Source organism: Melozone crissalis, unplaced genomic scaffold (assembly GCF_028551555.1).
Source record: "Melozone crissalis strain CALT ecotype California unplaced genomic scaffold, PUWL_Pcris_2 ptg000120l_1, whole genome shotgun sequence".
Classification (NCBI taxonomy): Eukaryota; Metazoa; Chordata; class Aves; order Passeriformes; family Passerellidae; genus Melozone; species Melozone crissalis.
This window is the reverse complement of record NW_026535896.1, coordinates 4,242,949-4,266,517: the sequence shown is the minus strand read 5'-3', so window position 1 is coordinate 4,266,517 and position 23,569 is coordinate 4,242,949. Positions and strand designations below refer to the sequence as shown.

Here is a 23,569-nt window from a genome sequence, read left to right as displayed (position 1 = left end):
TTATAGGAGTTGCTACAGTCACACCTGTCCCTTGCTGTGAGCCCTGTGAGGGAAAATGATGTAGTAGGTGCAAACTCAGCTTCATCATGGAAATGGTTTGTTTGTGTGCTCCATATTGAGTGACAGCTGCTGCAAATTTGCTCCCCTGCAGTTCTCTTGCTGCAATTTTGTCTGTGCTCCCAAACCTGGGTGGACTCTCCCCTCTGCTCCCTCAGGCTTGGGTTTCTGCCGAGTTATCTGTCAACTGCACCAGATAATTGCTGGCAAGTATTGGATCAGGTGCTTTACAGGAACTCTGGCAGCTGCCATGGCTGTAAATAGTGGCTGGCTGATGTTTCCCAAGGGCTGGAGGGGAGAAAAGGTGTTTCTCACTGATTATTGGGGTGATGCTGTAGCACTTGGGAGGCAGGAGCACGTTTGCCCTGTTACTCCAGGATGTGGGCCTGGGAGGACCTGCCCTTGCAGGCTGTGTAGCCCCAGTTTGGAAGCAGACTGGAGTTTTTGGGCAGAAAAAATGAAGTGAGGCTGAGTCATTTAGCAATTAGTGAGCCTTCAGCCATTTAGCAATTAGTGAGCCTTCAGCCCTGGTAAGAATCTGAGTAACTGAGAGGCAGAGTCTGCCTAGCGATTGCTGTTGAAGGATGTCATGGAGGCAGTCCACTTACAGTTCTGGCTGCTGTTCTGGGTTTAACATTTCCTTTTTTTTCCCCTGCTCATCTCCCCATCAGCAAGCTGGGGAATATGCATGGAAAACAAATCAGCAGCAGATAGTAGCATGTGAAGTGATTCTTCTGCTGGCACGGGTGGGACTCTGGGCAATAACACCCGTGGTGATTTAAAGTCCTAAGATAATGTGTTGCTTTCTTGCTTGCAAGCCCTAAAGTGGTTTGGAGGAAGGAGGTGAGAACCTGAGCCAGTTGGTTTGTGACGGATGTTGCATACTGTACAGCTGGTTTGGGTTTTATGTACTTGATTTCTTCAGAACTCATGAGTAGAGGGGACAGGCCGCTGTTACTGGCGTGAGCTGCTGCTCTACTCGTGAGCAGGCACAGGTGTCTGTGTAAGAGGCTCTGATCTCCCAGATAATACAGGTCCCAAAATGCCCGTAGAGGTTTTCTTTCCCCCTCTTTAGCATTTTTCAGGCAACATGGAGGCTCCCCATCCCCACTGGACTGGCTGGAGGCCTGTGCTGGATAAGGAAGTGAAAGAGAATGGAGGAACTAGGGACTCACAGTGAGAATCTATGCTTGGGGTCAGCCAAGAATGCCAGGAGGCAGGGAAATGGGAATTAGTCAAGCAGGAAGAGAGCCAATCCTCTTTGATGCCAAGAGGACCTTCTAAGCACCCAAGATTGCTGTGGGTGTGGAGCTGCCTGGAGTACTCTGTGGCATCCAAAAGAGAAGGGTGAAGCAGGACGGTCTGTGCAGCTCAGGGTGCAGGGGCAACCCCCCAGCCTGGGCTTGTGACTGCCCACACCCATGGAAGCATCTGAACTGCCCCAGCTAGCGGTTGTGAAAGCCTCTCTAAGCAATCATGAAATGTTTTCCTTTGATTCATCAGCTGTAATTCCTCCTGGAGACATGCTTTTCTCATGGCCTGCCTCCTGTAAGTCAGCTGTTCCCACTCAGGAGCTGAACTCTGGGCAGCCTTGCCTGGGTTCCTTTTCAAGGAATGCAGCCTTTCCTTTCACCCAAGCATTCGAGTGCACATAACACTCTGGACTCTCTCTTCCCTGACCCTGTTCTTTGTGTTCCTAGGCTGAGGTTTCCCCTGATGAATTTATTTGGCTCCCTGATCTCTTTAACTTTCTTACAGGTTCTAAGAAGATGGGTACAATGAGACAAAAATGTCAACCCCTTGTATTTTGTGCAGGGGGACAAGCCAGCACTGTTGCTGGATTACACAAACCCCTGGCATTGCCATCATTTGATGGGACTCTTGAGTTTCCCATTCCCAGTTCAGTGGTATTTTGCCCTGACCAGAACTGAACACAAATTTGGGCTGGTTTGTGTTTCCAGAATCCTGAATTGTCAGAAATGTGCTGCATCAACATGAAATGCAGTTTTTGGAGTCTAAGGGGTTTCTTTGTCACATAAAACAAGTAAAGAAGTTTTCTCTGATGCCTGAATGTTGAGGCACAGGGGGGAAATCCAGGGAGTTGCTGATAGACTGATGAGGGAATAAAACTCAAGTGGACTGGTGGCTCTCAGCAAACTCGTGAACCGTTTCCTAAGGGATAGCACTTTTCAGGGTGATTCAGAACTGCTCTTCCCCCACAGAACCCCACTTGGGTACCCTGCAGGCAAGGCCAGTTGCTCTCAGCTGCCTGGCTCAGTTCTCCATCTTGCCTACACTTGTTTCCCTTCCCTCTCATTCTTTCTTTCTCCTGTTGGGTCCCTTTCCTCTGGACTATAGCAGAGGGATCTGGGATTTGCAGCCTGTCCCTTCCCACTTGCCAAACCTCCTTCCTGGCAGTGCTGCTTCAGGAGTCCTTGTGCCTTAGCCAAGAGGGACATCTAGTGGGGCTGGAGCTCAGGGACCTGGGGCTTGTCAATATTTCTTGCATTTTTATTTATTAATTTGTAATCATTATGAAGGAGCAGGAACTGAGGTTTTACGTGGTCCTGGTGGCATGCTGGCAAGGTGGACCTTTGGTGGCTAGTTCATGGGCTGTTTCTCTCTTCTTACTTGCACATAGGGAAGTGACTGTGGAATAGGGCTTTTATGGGAAGAAAGGTGCTGTGGTAGGTGTCACTGTGCTCAGTAAAACAAAACCTGTCTGAACACACTTCTCAGTGGATTTGGTTGCACGAGGTTCAAACCTGGACTTGGAAAATCATCTTCTGCTCTCTTCTTGCTTGGCCATGATCCTGCTGGTTGTGGCAGGAGCCCCAGACTGCATGTGGGCACAAGGGAGAGAGAGTAGACACTGGATCTGGTGTTCAGGTGATGGAACAGCCCACTGCAGATCCTGTTGGAGCAGGTGCTGGGGCCCAACTGCTGGCCTCTTCTCATTAACTGTTTTATCCTTTAGCATCCTGTTATTCCAGGCATCTTCTGGGGACCATCATGCATAACAACTCCTGTTTAGGGAAGCTTTTAGTGGGCCACGTGTCTGGGGAGCTTAATTGCAAACTGTGGGACACTGGAATGCAAACATTTGTACTTTTATTTGCTCAGTGTTGCAAAAGTGCTGCTGATGCTCCCAGGACAAGAGAATGACCACAGTAAATGCTTCCAAAATGCTTCCTTTTGTGTTGCTGTAGCATTGTGTAAGCACAGATCTCAGAATGTTCCTTAACTCTGCAGGGAGGGCTGAGGCACAAACAATGCTCCTATTGTTAGCGTTCAAAAACACGTAATCACGGGGGATTATATGCGGTGCTTTTTATTAAGAGCTCTGGGAATCGGGGTATATTCAACCCAAATCTGACTCCGACCATACATCCGAAATGATCATGTTTTATACTCTATTGTTATATAACTTTCACGTTAATTATTAAACTTATATTGTTCTATTGTATACATAAATTTAGCCCCCCTCTGAATTTCCAACATAGTTTCTCATTATTCTTCTTATGGTTATATAATAATTATATTTAATTACTAAACAATCATCACATCTAACAATTATATAATTTATCACACTGCTTACGCAGGTGCAGTTGATCTGGGAAAACACAAAGCTTAACATTCTAGATTCTATCTTTAACTTTTTCCAGGGCTCCACTATCACTATGAGCCCTCACAGCTGCTTCTTGTTAAGATTTCTCCCCAGACTCTGCATCTCTGTCCACACAGTGGCGCTGCTGTGCAGAACAGCAGTGAAGTGTTTTACTGGGAGAGGCTCAGCTTCCCCCTTAGCACTGAGAGTCTGTGCTGTAGGTTTCTGTTTCAGGAACACTGGCACAGAAGCTCAGGAAGAACCACACAGCCACAGTATTAGAAAATATCCCAGTTTATTGCAGCATCTCAGTTCTGAGAGTTTTACAAAACAATGTATTTACAGGTAAGGAAGGGACTAAGCTGGAGTGTGCTTTGCTGGGGCAGGAACAGACTACAGAGGAGAAAGGAAGAAAATCAGCACATTCAAAAGTCACATTTTTCTTTACAAAAGTAAGACAGGTGTAAGGCTGGTGTGCACAGCTCATTGGTGTCGTCCTTGTGGGGAGCACTCCAAGAAAAATTCAGTGCAGCCCTTGTGCTCTTCACAGTGATTCCAGGCACCTGGGGCTCAGCAGAAGCTGTATCAGCTCAGCTCAGTATGATGTTAAGGCACAATGCAGTGATGCCAATGGCTCTGGGTCTCCACATGTGCCAGCAGCTCTGCCTGTGGCTTCTCTCATAGCGAGTGATAGTGTTTGAGCCCTGCCCATGGCTTTCTTTGGGGTGAGTGATGGCTTTGAGCTCTGCCTGTGGCTTCCCTCAGGGTGAGTGGTGGTGTTTCAGCCCAACATCTCTCTTTCAGGCCCCCGGTCCTGGACTTGGCCAAGCCAGAAGCAGAGCTGGACAGAGGACAGAAGGAGGAGACCATGGTGTGGGACAAGGGAGGGATTCCAAAGGGAATCTCCCCAAAACAATGGTAAGACCTCCATAAGGCTGAAAACCAGAGAAAGGATATGGACGGCTGTTTGAAAACAAATGCACCACTTAGAATATATGCTGAAACCTTGTTTTTGAACTTGTCCAATAAAGTTTGCCTCTAAACACAAACTGTTTGTCTTTTTTTCAATTAGATTTTTTTTAAAGTTTATTACTATATGAAATCTTGAATGATGGCTCATTCAAATTGTTCATGGGAGCTGCACTAGCTTACCCCCCCAAGAGAAACTTCTCCAAACACAGATTTCTCAGACTAAGGCCTACACCCAACCATCAGCTTTGGCTGCACATGGAGTCCCAGGCGCTCACAGCGAGGTAGAGGGAGGGTTGAAGTTCACAGTAGAGGCTGTGCATGGCTGGCACTGCCAAGTGTCTTCAGCCAGCGCTGTCCAAGAGGTGTCCAGGCAGGGATCCATCCCTAGAGGCCTGTGTGCTCCTGGATCCAGTCTCGCAGGCTCGTGAGCCGGCTGTACACCCCAGGTTTGTTCCTCTGGGCACAGCCATCGCCCCAGCTCACCACGCCAGCCAGGAACATCCGACTGCTGGGCTCCACACTGACCAGGGGCCCCCCAGAGTCTCCCTGCACAGAACCACACAGGAGCATAAGCACCAGCCCCATAGATCACTCTCGTGCACAGTGTTAAAGTCACTCACAAAAACTGAGCAAGAAATAATCAGTAAATCTCTGTCTAAGTCAGCTGTCATTACAATTTTTTGGCCATTCCCTGAAACAAATATTTAAGCACAGCAGTAAGAGCCACAGTGCCAGAACAAAGAGCTATAAAATACCAGTCAAGCAGCCTGGCTTGCTAACTAAGGCTCTGAATAAAAGCCAGAAATTGGAGTATGGCTGTATATCGTATCTGGTGAGATGGAGTCTGGGCTGTAGTTTTTGAGCTGTAAGTCATGCATCAACATAACTTGCTGCTGGTGCCCATTGTAATCTGTTCATTTTCTGAATCCAGGAGAATTCCCATAGATTTGTTTTATGTTAAAAATGTAAATATAAGTGGAAGCACATGAGCAAAGGACTGTCTCCCTGCCTAATAACCAATAACCAGCACTAAATCCAGGTGCTGCCTTACCTGGCAGGCATCCACACCCCCGGTCAGGATCCCCACGCACATCATGCGTGGTGTCAGCTGGTCTGTCAGGAGCTGGTTACACACAGTCTGGTTGATGAGCCGGATCTCTGCCTTCTGCAGGATGGAGGCTCCTGTGCCTGCCAAGATGGAAGAGCATCATAAGTAAAAATACCCATTTTTTAACAGCTCCCTGTTTTTCCCTCAAGAAACACAGAAATCATACACTTGTAGAATTTCAGAATGGTTTGAATTTGAAGAGAACTAAAGCCTGTCTTGTCCTGTGCCACAAGTAGGGACAGTTTCCACTACACCAGGTTGCTCCAAGCCCTGTCCAATATGGCCTAGAATGCTTCCAGGGATGTGGCAGCCACAGCTTCTCCTGGCAACCTGTTTAAAATACATCAGTGCAGCACCAAATCACATGCCAGTGCTCACCTCCTTCTGCAGTTGCTCCCCATCCAGTCACCCACAGGTCCTTGCCCACAGGGAAGTTGTGGGTGGCATCGGGCAGGCAAATGGGCTGGACGACAGCTGTGAAGGTGACAGGGCTCTGCAGCTCCAGCACAGCAATGTCATAGTCGTAGGTGTAGTCATTGAAGAAGGGGTGGGAGATGATGCGCTTGATTTTGCGGGTTTGCACATTGGGGCCGCTCCGGTCACCTTGGTCAGTCAGCCCCAGGTAGGCTGTCCATAGGCTGGGATCTGAATACCTGCACAGGGGCCATGACATACAGGGTGAGACATCATCTTGGAGACAGCACTGCTTACTACCTTAAACAGTTTCCTTGAGGAATGCCTCTCAGAGTCAGTGTTGGAATATTGTGGTTTAGGTCGCCACAATATAAGAATATTAAACTATTAGAGAGTTTCCAAAGAAGGGCAACGAAGATGGTGAAGGGCCTTGAGGGGAAGCCGTATAAGGAACAGCTGAGAGCACTTGGTCTGTTCAGCCTGGAGGAGACTGAGGGGAGACGTCATTGCAGTTACAACTTCCTGTGTGAGGGAGAGAAGAGGGGTAAACTCTGATATCTGTTCTGTGGTGCCCAGTGACAGGACCAGAGGGAACAGCCCGAAATTGTGTCAGGGGAGGTTTAAGTTGGGTATCAGGAAAAGGCTCTTTTCTCCAGAGAGTGGCCAGGTACTGGAACAGACCACTGCTTGATGCAGGGCAGTGGCCACAGCATAAAGCCTGACTGAGCTCAAGAAGCATTTGGATGATACTCTCGGACACACGGTGTGACTCTTGGGGATGGTGCTGTGCAGGGACAGAAGCTGGACTCAGTGATCCTTGAGGGTTTCTTCCAACTCAGCTTATTCTGTGGTTCTGTGAAATAGCTGGAAGGACAGGGATATGAGCCCAGTACCTGATGCCCTGAAGTGGCAGGAAGCAGTGTGCTGCCGACACCAGCCAGCTTGCTGACACCAGCGAGGCCCCACAGATGTGGCCCTGGCCCTTGACGTGCAGGCTGACCTGCCAGGGCCACTCTCCCACGTCCGAGTTCTGCCCACCAACGATCCGCGACTTCCTGATGTAGGAGCGGAGACCACAGTCTAGGGCAGAGAAGGAGAACGGGTGCTTGGTTTCTCCTGTTCTCATCCCATGCCTCCCCTCTGTTCCTCCAGGACATCTGACAGCACAAATACCCTGTTTACACATGTCAGGAAGGGTTGATGTTCTCTGCACAGATGCTAAATTAGCTACAACATTTACTGGCCAACTCTATAAAGGGGAGATAAGCCCCTGTATTACCCGTCTAAGCCTTCCTGAATAACACAGACACCCCACAGGCCACTAAAGAACGTGGCTTGGATATTTCCAGATCAAGCTCCTGTACAGAAACACACAGGGGCTCTCTCTGCCACACTGGGGTGTTTCTCTGAGAGACCCAGCCCAGAGTCCCATGTCTCCCCTATTCCTGAGGCACTCACTGCAGTTGTCCTCATCAGAATGGTCCTCACAGTCCTGCTCCCCGTCACACTCAGGGTTCTGTTTGCTGATGCAGTGTCCACTGCGGCACTTGTACGTGTACTCCTTGCAGGGGACCGTGGTCTGGCCTGCTGCAGGCAGGATGGAGGCACAGGGGTTAGTCCCAGTTCTGGGGAGGTCACATCAAGTCCACCTCTTCTGCCCAACCCCAGAGCATTTACACCCCATGCAAGCACACACATGAGGGTGCCCAGCCCCAAGGAATTCCATCAGAGGCTGCGTTTGCTGGCAGTCACCCTCCAGCCGACCCTCACCTGTGCTGCAGCTGCCCTCATCGGTCCCATCCCCGCAGTCATCCTTGCCATCACATTTCTGTGTGCTGGGGACACACTTCCCGTTGTCGCACTTGAAGCTGTCAGCTGGGCAGCCTGGGGACAGAGAGCAGCTCCTGAGGGCTGGGCATGAATCGTGCAGCACCTCAGCACACGGCTGTGCCCAGCTCCCCTCCCTGAGACAAGTAAAGCCTCTGCAGCTCCAAAATACTGTGTCTCCAATCTCTTCTCCAAACTGCACACCACCACGCAGTTATTCAGCCCTTACTATTCCTACACCACTGCTCATCCTTCTTTCCTCTGAGCTCTCATTCACCTGTATCAGGTGAGCGCTCATCATGCCTGGGCTTTTTTGCCTGCTCATTTCCAGCACAGCACTTCCCTCCACCCCACTAGCCTCCATCACCCTAGTTGCCCCCTGTGTGCCTGCTTGAGCCCTCAGTCCTTTGTGCCTGCAGGGTGAGTCACTCACTGCACTGTAGCTCATCGCTGTTGTCACCACAGTCGTTCACGTTGTCACAGACCCAGAACCTGGGCTTGCACCAGCCATTCTGGCACTTGAACTGCTGCTCCGTACAGGCTGGAAGAGCAGAGTAAGAATCACAGGATCATTTAGGTTGGAAAAGACCTCCAAGACCATCAAGTCCTACCTGAGACCAATCACCACTTTGTCAACCAGACCAGAGCACTGAGTGCCATGTCCACTCATTCCCTGGACACCTCCAGGGACGGGGACTCCCCTGGGAAGGCTGTTCTAATGCTAGAAATTAGGGGAGAGGCCTGCAAAGACACCTGTGAAGTCACCAGCAACCCACCCACCACGGCAGCTCTCCCAGTGGGTGTGCAAGCACTTGGAAATCCCAGAAACCAGCTTGGGACCATGCACATGTACATAAATACACTACACACACAGTACATCACAGTATTCCCACTTCTCTGGAGAACAAAGCCATTTGGAGCTGTTGTGTCTGAGGTAGTGGAGGCTGAAGCTGACATCACAACAGCAGGACAGCCAGAGGCAATACTGAAGGAAAGCAATTGCTGCAAGCAGTGGGAAAGCATCTGAGAAACCAGGATCATGGGGCAGCAGCACATCCTTCCCCAGAAAACTGCTCCTTCCAAACCAGGGCACCTCGTCCTCTCTAATAAACTGCAGACCCTGGACAATAACATTAACTATAGGACAGCTGTGCTAATCCAAGAGGAAAACCTGTTACACAAAGAAACAACTCCTGTGTGTCCCATGGGTTTTCCAGATGAGCTCTGCAAAGCCTGCCCAGTTGGGTAATGAAATGTGTCCCTCCACACCACTCAGCTCAGCCAAACCCACAATCAGCAGGATTAAACAGAAAAACACATTCCCAGCTGGAAAGAACTGGAAAGAGAGGGCGATGCCACTGGGAGAGGACTGGTTTAGCAAGAGCTCACAGCTCTTAGGCTGAGAAAGGATCCCCAATTGTGCACCGAGCCTCACTCCAGTCTGGAGGAGGGCGGCAGTGCTGGTTCCAGCCAGCACTGAGTCACAAGTGCTAACAAGCCTAACAAGCCAGAACAAGCCTAACCACCCCATGGTTAGGCACCATGGCCTTTCCATGCTGTGCCAAAGAGAAACCAAAGGCTGGACTTACTGCAGGACCTCTCATCACTGCCGTCCACACAGTCCAGCCACCCATCGCAGCGCATGCTCCTGTCGATGCAGCGGCCAGTATTGCAAGTGAACTTACCAGGGCAGGCTGAGAGGGAGAAAGGGACAAAACCACACATGAGCCCTCTTGGTGTCCCCTCTACATCCCTTTTGCAGAGTTTCCTATGCCTGCTTACAGCAGAACACAACAGGAAGACCAGGAGGTTTTCAGGAAAGCAAGGCATGCTGCTATGCCCCTATGGAAAAGGCTGCTTCCCATTTACAGGGCAGTGTAAACACAGAGGAGGGACAGCTCCACATCTCAGGGAAATTACTTTCCCCTCCCCAGCCCCAGGGTTTCAACTCACGGTCACTGGAGTCGTAGGACAGGAACTCTGCAGAGAAGCCTGTGTCTGTGTAGGACTGGTCCGAGTGGAACCGGAGCTCAATTTTGTTGGTGGTACTGGCCACCACAAACTGGGAGCGCTCCCCACAGTACCTGCAGGGAGAGAGCAAACAGGAGTCAAAAGGCTCAAGGTCAGCACCAAGAAAACCTCCTTCTATCCCTGATCTCCCTCCACACTCGGGAAGCTGAGAGGGCAGGAGAGCAGGGAGCAGGTCTGATCCCAGCACAGACTGCTGGGCCTCAGGGTCCGAATTCTGCTGCTGCTGGCAGAAGGTTTGGGCCAGATGTAAACACCAACTTGTGACTTTAGGAATGGCCGGGAACAAGTTCTTCCACATCCTTGCCTGCCCTACAATGTGTCTGATCTCAGATACACTGGGCTCAGGCAGGATCCCATCTCACCATGGGCAGATTGGATCACGTACGTGAACAGCACTGCAGAGGCAGGTGCTGACTTTGATACCCTCTCTCTGAGGCAGGGTCAGCTCCCTTGTCCAAAACATTGTGAAACAAGATTAATCACCTGCCTCTGAGATTCTAAGTTTTCTCTCTGGCCCAGCTTATATCAGGCTGAGGAATGCATCTAGAAATGCATCACAGGATATGAGTGCCCTGAGAATGGAGAGCTGCTCGTTCAAGCAAACCTACCCCAGATGTTCCTGCCTTCCCACACATGAGCTATGTGCTGTGATGTTCCACAGCATCTGAGGGGTGGTTCAGCTGCAGCACACCACAGTACCAAGTGTGGGACTCCCCACTCATCATGGGGCAGTCCTGGGCTGAGGCAGCTGTGGGGTTTTCAGGGTCTCCCCCGAAAATGACTGCCGTGGGCCTCCCAAACAGAGAAGTCCAGTTAAGCACAACCTGTTCGGGCCCCTCAGGCAGGCTCCAGGGCAGCAGGCAGTCTTAGCAAGCTCAGCTCTTAAGTGAGCCCAGCTCTTTAGTGATTTTCAGCTCATTAGTGATTTTCAGCTCTTTTGCTTGTTAAGTACCTTTGGCAGATGCAGGGAGAGAGAGGAGAAGCTCTGTGTGAGGTTCCACAGAGATGTCTTTATTGGTATCTTCTGGAAAGGGTCTCAGTGACAGCTCTTCTGCCAAACTGGGCAAAAGTAGGGGTTTATATAGGGTACAGGAGTTTTAGGAAACAGTCCAATAGTAAAGGTTGAGGCAAAAGTGACCTATAGTCTTACAGAGAGATAACAAGGGTCTGAAGGAAGAGGGGCTTCTTTTGGTCCAGTCATCATGACTAGGCATTTCCTGTCTTAGCAGGTCCTGTGCCTGCTACACTGGGCACCCTCCTGCCTCCTCCCAGCCCTCAGAGCACCAGCACACTTGTTCCCACAGCAGATTAAGGAAAGCACCAGTTAGTGTGTAAGTAAATGAAGCCACTCCATGGGTTCAGCCACCCAACACCCACCTTGTGCCGTTGATCTGCACATAGTCTTTGGTGCAGGAGCTGACTGGGATCCCAGGCTCCAGCACAAAGAACATGTTGAAACGCACCTTCACATTCTTTCTAGAGGGAACCTGCAAAAGGAAGCACGTCAGTGGGATGTTCCTTTCTGGAGCAAGAAAAAAGGAATAGTTTCACAGGAAGAGGGTTGTGCTTGAGGGAGGACAGAAGATAACTAAAAAGGGGAAATCAGTTTTCTAGCAGGAAAGAAACAGCTTCATAAAAGTCCCTGAGTCACCCTGGCTCCAGAATCCCCAGTGGAACAGGCATACAGAGGGGTGGAAGCCAGACCTGTGGTCAACAGCCAGTGACTGGCATGTCCCAAATCTCCCACTCTCATCCTTCTTGCATGAAGTTACAGGATTTTTCATGGTCTTCTGTGGGGTTCAGGCCTCTTACAACCTCTTCTGCCTTTGCCTCCAGTTCCTAAAGGCTCCCGCAATCATGCCAGACTTGGAGCCTCTGGGCCCCAGTTGCTGTGAGCTCCCTTGCATCATGTCCTGTATGACCAGGGTCATTTGACAGACTTGTTAGGGGAAAGAGAGGGTCCATCTCACCTCAATGTTCCAGACACAGTCCATGTCTGGGGGGTAGTGTGCTGGGTAATAGGGAGTTGTGAAGGTGCCACTGTCTCCCTTCAGGGTCTCACCACAGGCTAAAATCAAGCAGGAAGGTAATAACAAATTAGAGATTTAGATGTGGTTTTTCCAAGCCTCAGCTGGCTGTCATTGGAGGCGGTGGCAACAGTCTCTAACATGGTTAAGTCACTCTCTGGAGAGAGCAGCTTTGCTCCAAGGCTTGAGAGAACCCAGGAGATCAATTAGGTGCTTCCATCAATCTGCATGTCTAATCCAACATAATACTCATTTTTGCCTCCTTGGGGAGCATCCTTACTGCAGTCAAGAACACCGTAGGCAAGGCAAGCACCTGCTTCCAGGTGCTCCAGCCCTGGAAACATCCCTGGCAAACTGACCCCAGCCACAGCCACCTCCCTGTTCAGCTGCCCATGGCAGGGAGACATGGGGAAACAGGTCAAGGCCTCTGCTCACCTTTCATCTTTGGGAGCTGGAAGAACTCAGCCTTAAAGCCAGGGAATCGTCCCTCCTTGTTGGTAACCAATGTGACTAGCATGACGTTCTGGGAGGAGAGGAAGGTCAGGTTGTAGGATGGGGCATAATTCCCACAAAGTCTAGGAAGCAAAGGACAGAATTCGTAAGGCACTACTGCACAGGGAGCCTCAAGCAGCACAGCTCAGCTCTGAGCAGGAGATCTCAGGATCACCCCAGACTTGGTGCCATACAGGAACACCCACCTAACCAAGGCATGGGGCTCCACGGGGCTCAGAGAGTCATACACCTTGATGTAGTCACTGTCATCTCTGCATGGCTCCAGCTCCAAGGTCTTGAAGGTGAGACTGATGCTGGAACTGGCATCTGCCCTCAATGCCCAGTAGCAGAGGGCATTGTTGGGGTATGGGCTGTTGGGGAAGCCTGGCGTGGTGAAGCTGGTGACCTCCCCTTCCTTGGCATGAAGGGAGAACATGCAGCTGTCTGCCCAGAGAGTAGAGAACAGTTAACAAGGCAAAGAAGCCTTGCCCTGCCTTTCCCTGGGATGCAGAGAGTAATTCCTGAAGGCTATCCCAGGGCAGATACCTCTTCCTGGATAACAGCAAGGCCTATGCCACAGTCTGTCCAACCCCAAAACAGCTCTAAGAATCACACTGGGGTCTGCCTTGCATGCAGAGAACCTCTCTCCAGACCCTTCCCCATCCTGCAAGAGAAACACCACCCTAAAGAGACCACTGAGATGGAAGAAGAACTGTACTTACTGTCCCGGGCGGAGTGAGCTATGCTGGGGTCCACAGCTGCAGGAAAAAACAGAGCTGACATCACCCTTTGGGCTATGGGAAATCCCTGGGCACAAAGCCAAGGTTGTTCCTCAGACTGTCATTGATCTGGCCTCACTTGTGGAACCTCTCCCTGCAAACTGGCAGGAGAGCTCTTTCCTGGCCTCTGGGAGCTGAGGGAGCAAACTTTCCCTCTACAGAGGGAGAACTCATCCTTGTCCCTCTTCCCTGGGCTCAGAGGAGAACACAGCATTTCAGCAAAGGGGAACAGGTCCATGCAGCCCCCTTTAGACTCTACATCCCATTAAGCTGTGCTGTGACATCCAGGCCCTTACACCACCCTCAGGGCTGGCTTTCTCATGAGAGGGCTGTGACCAGCACCTTCTCCTTCCAGAGAAATATCCCACCTGATCCCATGCAGAGGCCCAGGGACAGTGGGACCGATACTCACGGAAAGCAATGACTGACTCCACCTTCAGCATGGGGTTTCTCAGGCGCGGGTTCCACCTCTGCACCAGGCTCTGCTTGTCAGCCATTGCCCTGTCCAGGCTCTCTTCCCGGTATTTGGGCACAAGGAATTCTGACCAGTAGTAGGCAATGACACTGCCTTCACTGTGGAAAGGGTAATTGTGGGATGAGGGCAAGGACAGACATGGGAGGACTCAAATACCACTAGAAGGGGCCAAACTACTTGATTAGCCAGTTTTTGGAGCCTGGCCACAAGGAAGGGAGAGTTTCATTACAAGTTAAGCAAACAGCAAAGGCCCCTGCCAGCCTGAGCAGTCTCTCTCAGTGCTGCCAGGCACCACCCACTGCAGTTCACTTGATTTTTCCCAAGACATCTGGCAGAAAACAAAATGTATTTTCAGGTCACTTTTTACTGCTCACCCTTTCCTGTGTCATTCAGGGTGATTACGGGGTACTTCTATCCCAGCATCCTGGGAAGGAGGGTAAATGGCTGATGTGATATCCTGGCATCCTAGATGGGGCTCAGGCAGTGCCTAACACTCACCTGAAGGCAGTGATTACTGTCTCTTTGTGATAAGGACCAATATCAGCATGATTCTTGTAGATCTCCTCCACCTGAAAGGATTAAAAAGAGGTGTTCAGCATGTCTAGAAGTGAGGAAAAGGGAAAGGCTGAAAATAGACAGAGCTTCAAGCCTGCAAAGGAAAACCAGGGCACATCCCTGGCATCCCTGTGTGCAGGAATCTGCAGAGCCAAAGAAAGAAAGAAGGAGAGTTGAGAGCCCCAGAAGAGCACAGAGCTGCCCATCACAGCCTGTTCTGACTCAGCTCACCCACTCTTCCCTGGGGAAGGTGAATCCCCAAGTCTGAGGGAAGAGGCACAGCTTCAGCCTCTTTTAGACACCCTTTTAGCTCAGTTCTTGGCCCTGATTCATCCAGTGATTCTGGGACGTGCCCTGGCAGCTCCTATGGCACCAGTAGATGCCATGGCACTGGGCTGGAGCTGGGATGTCAAGATCCAGCTCCAAAGAAGGTCCCTGCTCCCAGCCAGTGTGACACAGTGAGCAGGGAAAGCTCCAAGGAATCTTACATGGCATATCCCCATGGCCATGGGGCAAGAGGAAAATTCCTTGCTTGTAGAAGGAGGGAGGCAAGAAATCTCTTACCGTGCTCTTCACCTTCTTGGCCAGCATACTGAACTCTGGAGAGCTGGAGTTCTCATAGGCGTCCAGGAATTCCCAGTTCAGAACCCGCAAGTGGCCATTGAAAACCTTCTGGACAGGTGTGTTCCTATCTGGAAGAGAACAGCTCAGGGTCAGGAAGGGCAATCAGAGCTGGGACTGGTGCCACAGCAGATCCCCAGTGACAGCAATTGGGGCAGGGAGGTGGAAATGGTGTCTCCAGAGCTTGAGAGGGCACATGTGAGCAACACCGGGTAGCAAAGCTTTTCCAAGTGAACGGATAGGTTCCCAAGGTGTTACCCTACATGTCACCACCCACCAGACGTCACACTCACATTTGAAGTGCCAAAACAGGAGGCCAGTGGTGAGGGAGACAAGCAGAAAAACAATGATCAGGACAGTGATGACCACCTGCCGCTTTGGGCCGCGCTTCTCCATCTTCTTGGAGTTCATGGCAGGGAGGAACTCCACCCCTTCATCCAGGTTGTTCATGTCCTGGGAGAGGAGGGAAGGCAGGACAGTGAGAAAGCTGTTCTCAAAGCCTGGCTTGGGGAGGTCCAGCCACAGAGCAGCCTGAAGCAGGTCTGGGGACAAGGAATGCGGCAGCACTGAGAGCAAACCTCAGTGTTGGCAGCTCCACAGCCATGGCAGGACAAACCCTGAAGGTTTCTTCTTTGCTTTTCTGCACACACCTAATTCCTTTCTGGGCCTAATTTAACGTCATGACTTCAAGCACACTCAGGGGCAAGTCCACACACCCTCCTGTGACCATGGCAGGTCACAAGCCCACAAGCTCCAAGATCTGCCTCAGCAGATGAAACTGCAGAGAAAAATTCACCCCCACAAAGTGCTCGCGTTGTGCAGGTGTGTCACCCAGAGCTCATGGGGCACAGCATGCTATAAATAGCATTTCCCTAATAGAAGAAATCAAGCTGCTTCCTTCCTTTACAGCTTTTTCACAGCTCTCTGTCATGCCTCCTGAACCAGCAGCACTTCTGTGTTTCTGCTTAGAATCTCTCATCCAGCACAAATACTTGCTAAAAGAAATAAACCAAAAAATTAAGAAGAACACACAAAACATCCCCACAACCCACGAGCAGCCATGCTCCCGGGACAAGACGTGGAAGAGAGGAATGAGGAATGACACAGCTCTTGCTGTCATCATAATGGGCTGAGTGAGGAAGTGGAAGATGTGTTGAAGCATTGAGCTCTGTATCAGCTGTAAAATCTGAGCTCTATATCAGCTGTAAAACCATTGGTATCCCAAGGTTTCAGTTTCTCACACCTTCTGTTCTGTTCCTCCATCCTTGTCCTGCTTGTGCATCTGTACCTCTCACCTGGGGGGGAGCGGGGGGGAAGGTTTGGACAGCTGCAGACCCAGATGTTTTTCGAGGATCCCACACAGCATCTTTGGTACTGTTGGACATCGTGGGGGCCCAGATCCACACCTACCCTGGCACCTCCTCTCCTACCAGCACTGCCAGTGGTGTGGCCAGAGCTCACCACATCTGCTTCTGATCTGTGCCTCCCTTGGGAAGGAAGGGCTCTGCACATGCTGCAATGGCCCAAAACAGGAGGATCCTTCACCTTTCTGCTCACCACCTTCCCATTTTCTCCTTAGCAGGAATTCAGCAGCTTCCTGAGCTCTGGAACCTCAGCATGGACACCACAGCACAAAGTGCCAACTCACACAACTCTGTGGCATTTCCACATGCCCCATGCTCCAGAAGGGTAAAGCTGTCTCCACAAACAGAGGGTCAGACTCTGCCTGCCCTCTCTCAGCCCAGGGCTCACACAAACCTACTCCAACAGCTTGGGTTAATTTGAAGCAAATGTCACAAGCCCCTAAATTAAGGAAAAATATGTACAAAGGGGATATAGCTTGATAGAACACAAGGGAATGGCTTTGAAACAAAAAGATAGCAGGGTTTGACAGGATACTGGAAAGAAATTCTTCCCTCCGAGGGTGGTGAGGCCTTGGCATAGGTTGCCCAGAGAACCTGTGGCTGCCTCATCCCTGGCAATGTCCAAGGCCAGACTGGACAGGGCTTGGAGCAGTCTGGTCTAGTAGAAGGCATCCCTGCCCATGGCAGGGGAGTGGGACTGGATGGGCTTTAAGGTCCCTTCCAATCCTAACCACTCTGGGATTCTATGAAAAACAACTAGCAAAGGGGATCCTGCTAACACAGGGATCTCTGAGCCTGCTGTACAGACATAAGGAAAAAGCCATCTTCACTGCATTTCCTCACTGAACTTCCAGCAGGTACTTCATCTTATCTTTCCTCAGCCTTGCCTGGCAGGAAAGCCCAGCTCCCACCTGAACCATTCCCCCACTTCTTTTGCCCTTTTCTTCACCCAATGCCTGTGCTCTCCTCCCACCCTCCACACCCCATTGCAGCCTCTCCTCCTTGCAGTATTTGCCCAGGGCCCTTCAGAACAGAAAGGGAAGGGGCAGGCACCTTACTCCGAGTTGTTGTCAAGGACTCTGTAAGTTTAATCCTCTGCAAACACCAGAAGACCACCAAGACCAGAGCAACTCACCAGTTTTCACATCACCTGCTCTCAGAATCCTCTCAGTTTATTATTTGGTGGTTCAGGGAAGGAGCCTTCATTCATTTTTGAGTTTTACTGCCTAAGGCTAGACAGAAAGAACTGTTTCCATCCCCAAAATCCACCCACCTCCAAAATAAAGAGACCTAGCAGGGCTGCAGAGGACAATGCCATGGGGAATGCTCTGAATCCTGTTTGGCTTCTGATCATACAGGAAAAGCTTGAAGATATAACCCAAGGAAACTTTCAAACAGATGGCACACAAAATAAAGCTTAAATACACAGAGACATCCTAAATCAAGAAATTCTTCAATCAAAATCAAAACTACCTGGAATTTGACACACTGTCTTCCAAACTAGCTCCTACCAGTTTTCCAGTCATGAAATAAATCCCCCCCAAAACCGGGTAAAGAGAAGAAACTGGCCACAAAACTTGCAAACACATCCTCTCTCCCCCCACAGGGCTGCTCACAATGCAGAGCCTTCTCAGGACTTCCAAGGCATTGCTGCTGTTGATCAACATCTGCAGGAGTCTATGGCAAGAAGACATTCTCAGGCACTTAAATGATCTATCAGTTTCCTCAGACTTCCTGGAGCCAGCGAGGAAGAACTGCAAAGAAAACCAATTTTCCACAAGAAAACTCTTCAGCTGTGGGGACCTTCAGCCCTCTGCAGAGTTCATACACTTCTGTTTCACCAAACTGCCAGGAAAAAATAAGGAGCTCCTGCTGTGGCTGATGCATTTTAACATCCCCTTTAAGCTAAAGATTGTGTCCTTGCAGAGAGAAAACTCTCCCAGGGAGAAAATCATTGCTGTGATTAACTCAGAAGGCAAACAGAGCCCCCCTCTGCCTCCAGCACACACAGGCAAATGCACGGCTCGTGGGAGCAAGGAAATTAGACAGGAAAACTCACCATGCACTCTTTCTTTAGGCAATCTCTCTGCTTTCCTTGGAAAAAAAAATAGTATGAAAAAGCTAAACCTGGGAGTTTACAGTGCGCCTTCGTCAGTTTTTTCTTGCTCCAAAGCTGAGCCAGCAGCAACACAGAAGTGACAGGAGTTCAGGGACTTCTGGGAAGGTTACTTTTGTTTTTCCTCCAGTACAAGGTGCACAAGCAACCACTGACACTGTTACTTGCCAGAAGCTATCCCGTGACTACAAGCAGATAGGAGGCACGATCCAAAGAGGTTTCCCTCCCTACTCACCCTCTGTGTTGTATTCCAGCTCTCATCCTCTTCCATTCCCATACCCTATGAATGCCATTATGTTCCTCAGCCAACACACACACTTCTGTGAAGAGCCCTCACCCATCACAGCCTGGGTAAGGAACAGCCATTCCTGCAAACTCTTCCCAATACCCAGTGAAGAATCTGAAGCCTCTCTCAAGCACTGGAATGATGAATCAGGGCATGCAGAAGGTCTCAGATGAGGCCCTGTGTCGTGAACTCTAAGAGGCTGAAACCTCCCTGCCCACACTCTGCACAAAAACCACCAGTTTGACCTGAGGATAAGACTAGCCTGTGTCCCACAAGTGCAGCTCAGCCTCTGCCCCCTCACTCCCTGTGCTCCACATGCCCTTCGTGCCCAACACTTGGGAGGAAAAATACCCTGTCACCATTCTCTAAGCTAGACGGAAACCAGACAAAATCACATGCAAGACAGGCTCAAAGATTATGGTTAAATCAAGAAAAAGACAATTGCAATGTTAATCTCCTTTAGCTGATGGCTGCTGCACATTTCCCTCGCGTGCTCTGAACAGCAGCAGCTGTAAACTAGAGGAGCTGAACACGTACTGGGCTCACCTTGTCCATGGTTCCTCCAGAAACCGTCTCTAGCCTCAAGTGACTCAAGGTCTGACTGTCTCACCCTTCTCAAGGAAACTGCTCCAATAAACATTATTAACAGAAAACCTCCCTTGATATTCTCTCTGCCTTAGTCACTGCAGCAGTTACTTCCTTCTGCTCCTCCTCACTCAGTCCTTGACGGTACAGCCAGGCTCCCCACACAGGGAGTGTGACCCACACTGGTCACAGCATCAGCTGTGGCAGCAAAACCAATCCAGGGAAAAGTTCAGACAGGCACTGCCCCAGCTCTATCATGCCTCAATTTCCCCTGGAGTACCAACCCCATGAAGAAATTTTGAAACGAAGTGCACATAGATGGATTCATAGAGCGCTTGGAGGGCTCCTGCTCCTCTGCACAGCGTTTGAGCTCAGTCCTGGCGAGAGCAGACCTCCCACTCCTCCTTCTCTAAGCCACACAATGTATTTTTAGACAGTGACTGTGCTCTGTCCAACTGGACAAACCAGATGCAGAAGTGACTAATTCTGTCAGCAGGAAATTCAGCTGGCATAAGGGGGTGGTGGGAACCAGCTCTGCACTGGAGATCTTACAGGAAAGCAGAGATTCTCCTGCAGTGGGGGATCATGGAAAGGCTGGGATACGCCATGGAATACGGCTCCCCAGCATGATGTGTGCAAAGCAGGGGTCCCACAGGGAGCAGCATCCCCCAATGAGGCTGGTTTCTGCCTTTTCGGCACTCCCAGATGGTGATGTGTCCCAGGCACCAACCCCCTTACTGTTCCCCTCTCCTCCAAAACAGCTGTTCAATCTCTCCCTCAGTTTCTGCATCTGTTCAAAGGATTCTGACCCACAGGACTGGGCTCCTGGCCATTAGTTTCACCTGTCCTTTATGAACACCAGAAAATTTGTTCATCCAGCACCAGACATGAGATTTACCTACTTCCTTTGACTTCCCCAACTCCAGACTCTGCAGGTCTGCCACAGGACTGCTCAGGACCAAAGCTGCCCAGATCATACAAGGTAAGAGCAAGTGTGCAAACAAATAAAATCTCACAGGGAAAAAAGGTCACTGTCTGACACCAATGTACACAACCAAGAAAAGGAACCCATAAAATGCCAGGCTGGAGGAGGCATAGGGAGGTCAGAGATGAAGCAGAGTCATTGGACAGCATGGTTAGACTCTTGAGGGTAATTACAACTTGCAGATCCCAGCCTGTGTATCCAAGAGGCAATTCCCACCTCCCCTTTTGTAGCCACACCTGCCTCGGGTGGTGTTCAATAAAAACTAAAACAAATACCACATGAGAAACGAGAGGAATGACACCTGTCGACTGGGCCACAGTCTCAGGACATAGCCAGCAAGGCAGTTCAGAGCTCAGGAGACCAACACAGTGGGCTTGTGTGGCAAAGAGTTGTATTTTCAAAAGCTGAGAATTCCTGGATCATGTTGAAAGCCCACACCAGCTTTGTTGTGCTGGTACGAGGGAAAACAGCCTGTTACCCATCAGAAAAAGTAAAACAAATGTAAACAGCATGTGCAACTCACTTCATCCAAGTAGCTCAAGTACAGCTACAGCATCCTTAAATCAACTCCCTCACCAACTTTTGCTGCAAACCCAAATAACTCCTCTGGAAAAAGATCTGATAAGAATCATCTTCTCACTTCTCACTCTTGATAAGAAATAGATGGAAACAGCACACATGGGAAGCGAAGTTTACATAAGGCGTATTCATGTTGTGCCACCCCACCACAGGCAGCAAAGCACTGAAGAAACTTTACCAGTGCATTATTTTTTGTCTTCAGTTCTGTATTAAGGGCAATGAAGCTATAAAATGATGACATCAAAACTAGAAAGGGAATATGGGGCAAGAGCTCAAGGACAGAGTCCTCTAGACTGGGCACCTTCCAGGCGCAGAGGACAGGTGCAATAGTGAAAGATACAGGTCACACACACCTATTTCACATACCAAGTTTGAGCTTAACCCTCTACAGCAGATTGTCTTGTGATCACCCTGAGTCATATGAGAAAACTAATTCCTTTAGGTTTATTATAGAAGAAACTAATGTTAATTTTTGCAGAGATAGCATAGGCTTGGCTTGCTGTCCCATCCAGGCTGATGGGTGCAGCTCTGTCCTGCATCACAGCAGCTCAGAAAAAGCTACCATGTTTCTGTTTTTCTGTGGTACTAGAGGATTTTACACTTAAATCTTAGCAACTCTTGGGGAGAAGCTGGGAATAAAGGTACTCTACAGCCCTGATCTGTGTACCTATGGGCCATGAAATTCCTCCTTGCAACACACTGATGTCCCAAGAGCGGCAGAGAAACATGCCACAGATGCAAACAGCTCATTTAAATCACTTGTATGTCTTTCCTGGTACAGACAGAACTGTCTGGAAAACAGAACTGCCTCCAGCAGCTTAACCAAAGCAGCTGAGCCCCAGACCTCAGCCTCCACAATCCTTGTGACACTTTACTCATTCCTGAAGTTCTGAGGTGGATCAGGATCATGGGTCTCTGATGTTTGAAGCCAACAGCAAAGAAAACATGAGCACCTCCAACCAGGAAATTCTCTGTCTGCCAAACCCATCCCTGTTGGCTGCTCCCTCCCCATCCCAGTCCATGGCCCGGATATTGCAGGGCATATTAGCTCCCAGTCTGTCCCCAGCGGCCTTTGGATGGAAATGACACATTCTGCCCTGGGCAAGGGGAGAGAGAACCTTTGTACCGATACCTTCCCCAGAGCCAGGCCCTCAAAACACTCTCACTGCTCCCTCAAGGGTTTTACAGAGTGATCTTTCGTTTGCTGAGCAAAGGTCTGGCCTCAGCCCTTTTCTCATTGTGTCTTCCTTATCCCTGTTTGCTTTTGGCACCAACAGCAGCCAAACTGGCCCAAGCAGCAGCTCACCTGCCAGCCACTACCCCAAGGAAACTCTGCACCTTTCCAAGGAAGAGCAGCAGCTTCTCCTCAGCCCAAGAACTACAGCAGCTCCTTTACCAGCACAGGAGGAGACACAAGATGTTGCAAAACCACTAATTTCCTCCACTCTCATAAGGGGCCAAGTCCAACAACAGTCCATGGGTGACAAAATCCTTGGGTTGTTTCCTGCCAGGAGGGCAAGTACTGTCTTCAGGGAAGCTGCTCTGGATCAGATCTGTCCCTCTTAAACTGACACAGGGGGAAAACTGATCCAGAACTAGGGAAGGGACTCGCTTGAGCCCTCAGTCCTGCATAGAGACAAATCAGAGCACAAAGCTACCTTCTGCCAGGAGAACAAGCCAGGCAGGGAAGATCGTGTCCCACAGGTGCCACCCCAGCCTGTGGGACAAGGAGCCACCCCAGGGACAAGGAGCTTGAGCTGAACTGCTTCAGTGAGAGCATCTCCTTCCCACTCCCAGTCACGGCACACACCGGACAGTGGGATAGGAGGCAAGGGAAAATTTCTTGCTGCAGGCCAGCTTTTTGATGAGTGCCAGAACCAGCAGCTCCTATGTTGCTGCGAGATAATAACTACTAAAGCCAGGCCTCAGAGACGGACACCACACAGCCTGCTGGTAGGGTGGGAAATGCTGTTGTCCTGCTTTAACCCAAAACCCTGGGTTTGGAACAGCTCTGTGGAACAGAACAGGCTCTGGAGGTGCAACCCAAACTCAGCCATCCCTGCCCGACCCTCTGCCACGAAGATCTACACAAGAAGCTCACTCAAGTCTCAGAACACACTGATTATGCAGCGGTTAATTACTGAAGCCCCACAGCCCTCCCTTTACGACGCTTGAACACGTTTAGTTGGATCTGTTGCTAAACAACCCAGAGCCAGGCCCTGCACACAGCTTGCTAGCATGGAGTTTACCTTTACTCACAATCCCACTGCTTTAGCTGAAGCCGAAACCAAAAGCCCTGGAGCGACGGCAGCACCAACACCGAGGAGATCCAAAGCCGGCACTGACAGGCGATCTCCACTTCCCCAAAGCTGGTTTTTTTCTGCTCTGCTGAGCTCAGCAACGTCCCCCAAACAAGTTCTCCTGACCTTACCCAAGGGTGAGCTGGAATCCCCCCTTCCTGAGGGATCCAGAGCAGCCCTGAACCCACCAGGCTCGAAGGAACCAGACGAGCAGAGGACGAGGCATCTCGGCCCACGGCTGGCAGGTGTTGTGGGAGCTCCCCTGCCCAGGTGTGCCCTCACCTGCAGCTGGGTGCTGTACCGCACGCCGGCCCCGCTGGCCGGGGGGCCTCGCTCCATGGCCAGGGCAGTGCGGCGCGGCTCAGGCCGCCATGGCGCGGTGACTGCGG

At 50.4% G+C, this 23,569-nt stretch overlaps 1 protein-coding gene across 1 annotated transcript; it reads right to left on the bottom strand.

The window, feature by feature from the left end:
• Positions 1-3,971: 3,971 nt before the first annotated feature.
• On the bottom strand, positions 3,972-23,519 carry ST14 (ST14 transmembrane serine protease matriptase). The gene is made up of 19 exons (XM_054292861.1): positions 23,463-23,519; positions 15,259-15,418; positions 14,909-15,036; positions 14,288-14,358; positions 13,727-13,887; positions 13,258-13,293; positions 12,742-12,979; positions 12,479-12,618; positions 11,987-12,084; positions 11,394-11,503; positions 9,939-10,069; positions 9,575-9,679; positions 8,419-8,526; positions 7,929-8,042; positions 7,617-7,745; positions 7,052-7,238; positions 6,123-6,397; positions 5,688-5,824; positions 3,972-5,182 (listed from the first exon to the last, which is right to left on the bottom strand). Exons 1-19 carry the CDS (start codon positions 23,517-23,519, stop codon positions 5,021-5,023), a joined length of 2,547 nt encoding a protein of 848 aa, XP_054148836.1. The 3' UTR covers positions 3,972-5,020.
• Positions 23,520-23,569: the final 50 nt, after the last annotated feature.

Excerpts from the sequence above, each read along its gene's own strand:
- ST14 (XM_054292861.1), bottom strand. The coding sequence starts at position 23,519 with ATGGAGCGAGGCCCCCCGGCCAGCGGGGCCGGCGTGCGGTACAGCACC. Across the intron at positions 12,619-12,741 it reads GAGCCCCATGCCTTGGTTAG|ACTTTGTGGGAATTATGCCC; the intron begins GTGGGTGTTCCT and ends TTTGCTTCCTAG. Across the intron at positions 5,825-6,122 it reads GGGAGCAACTGCAGAAGGAG|GCACAGGAGCCTCCATCCTG; the intron begins GTGAGCACTGGC and ends CCATCTTGGCAG.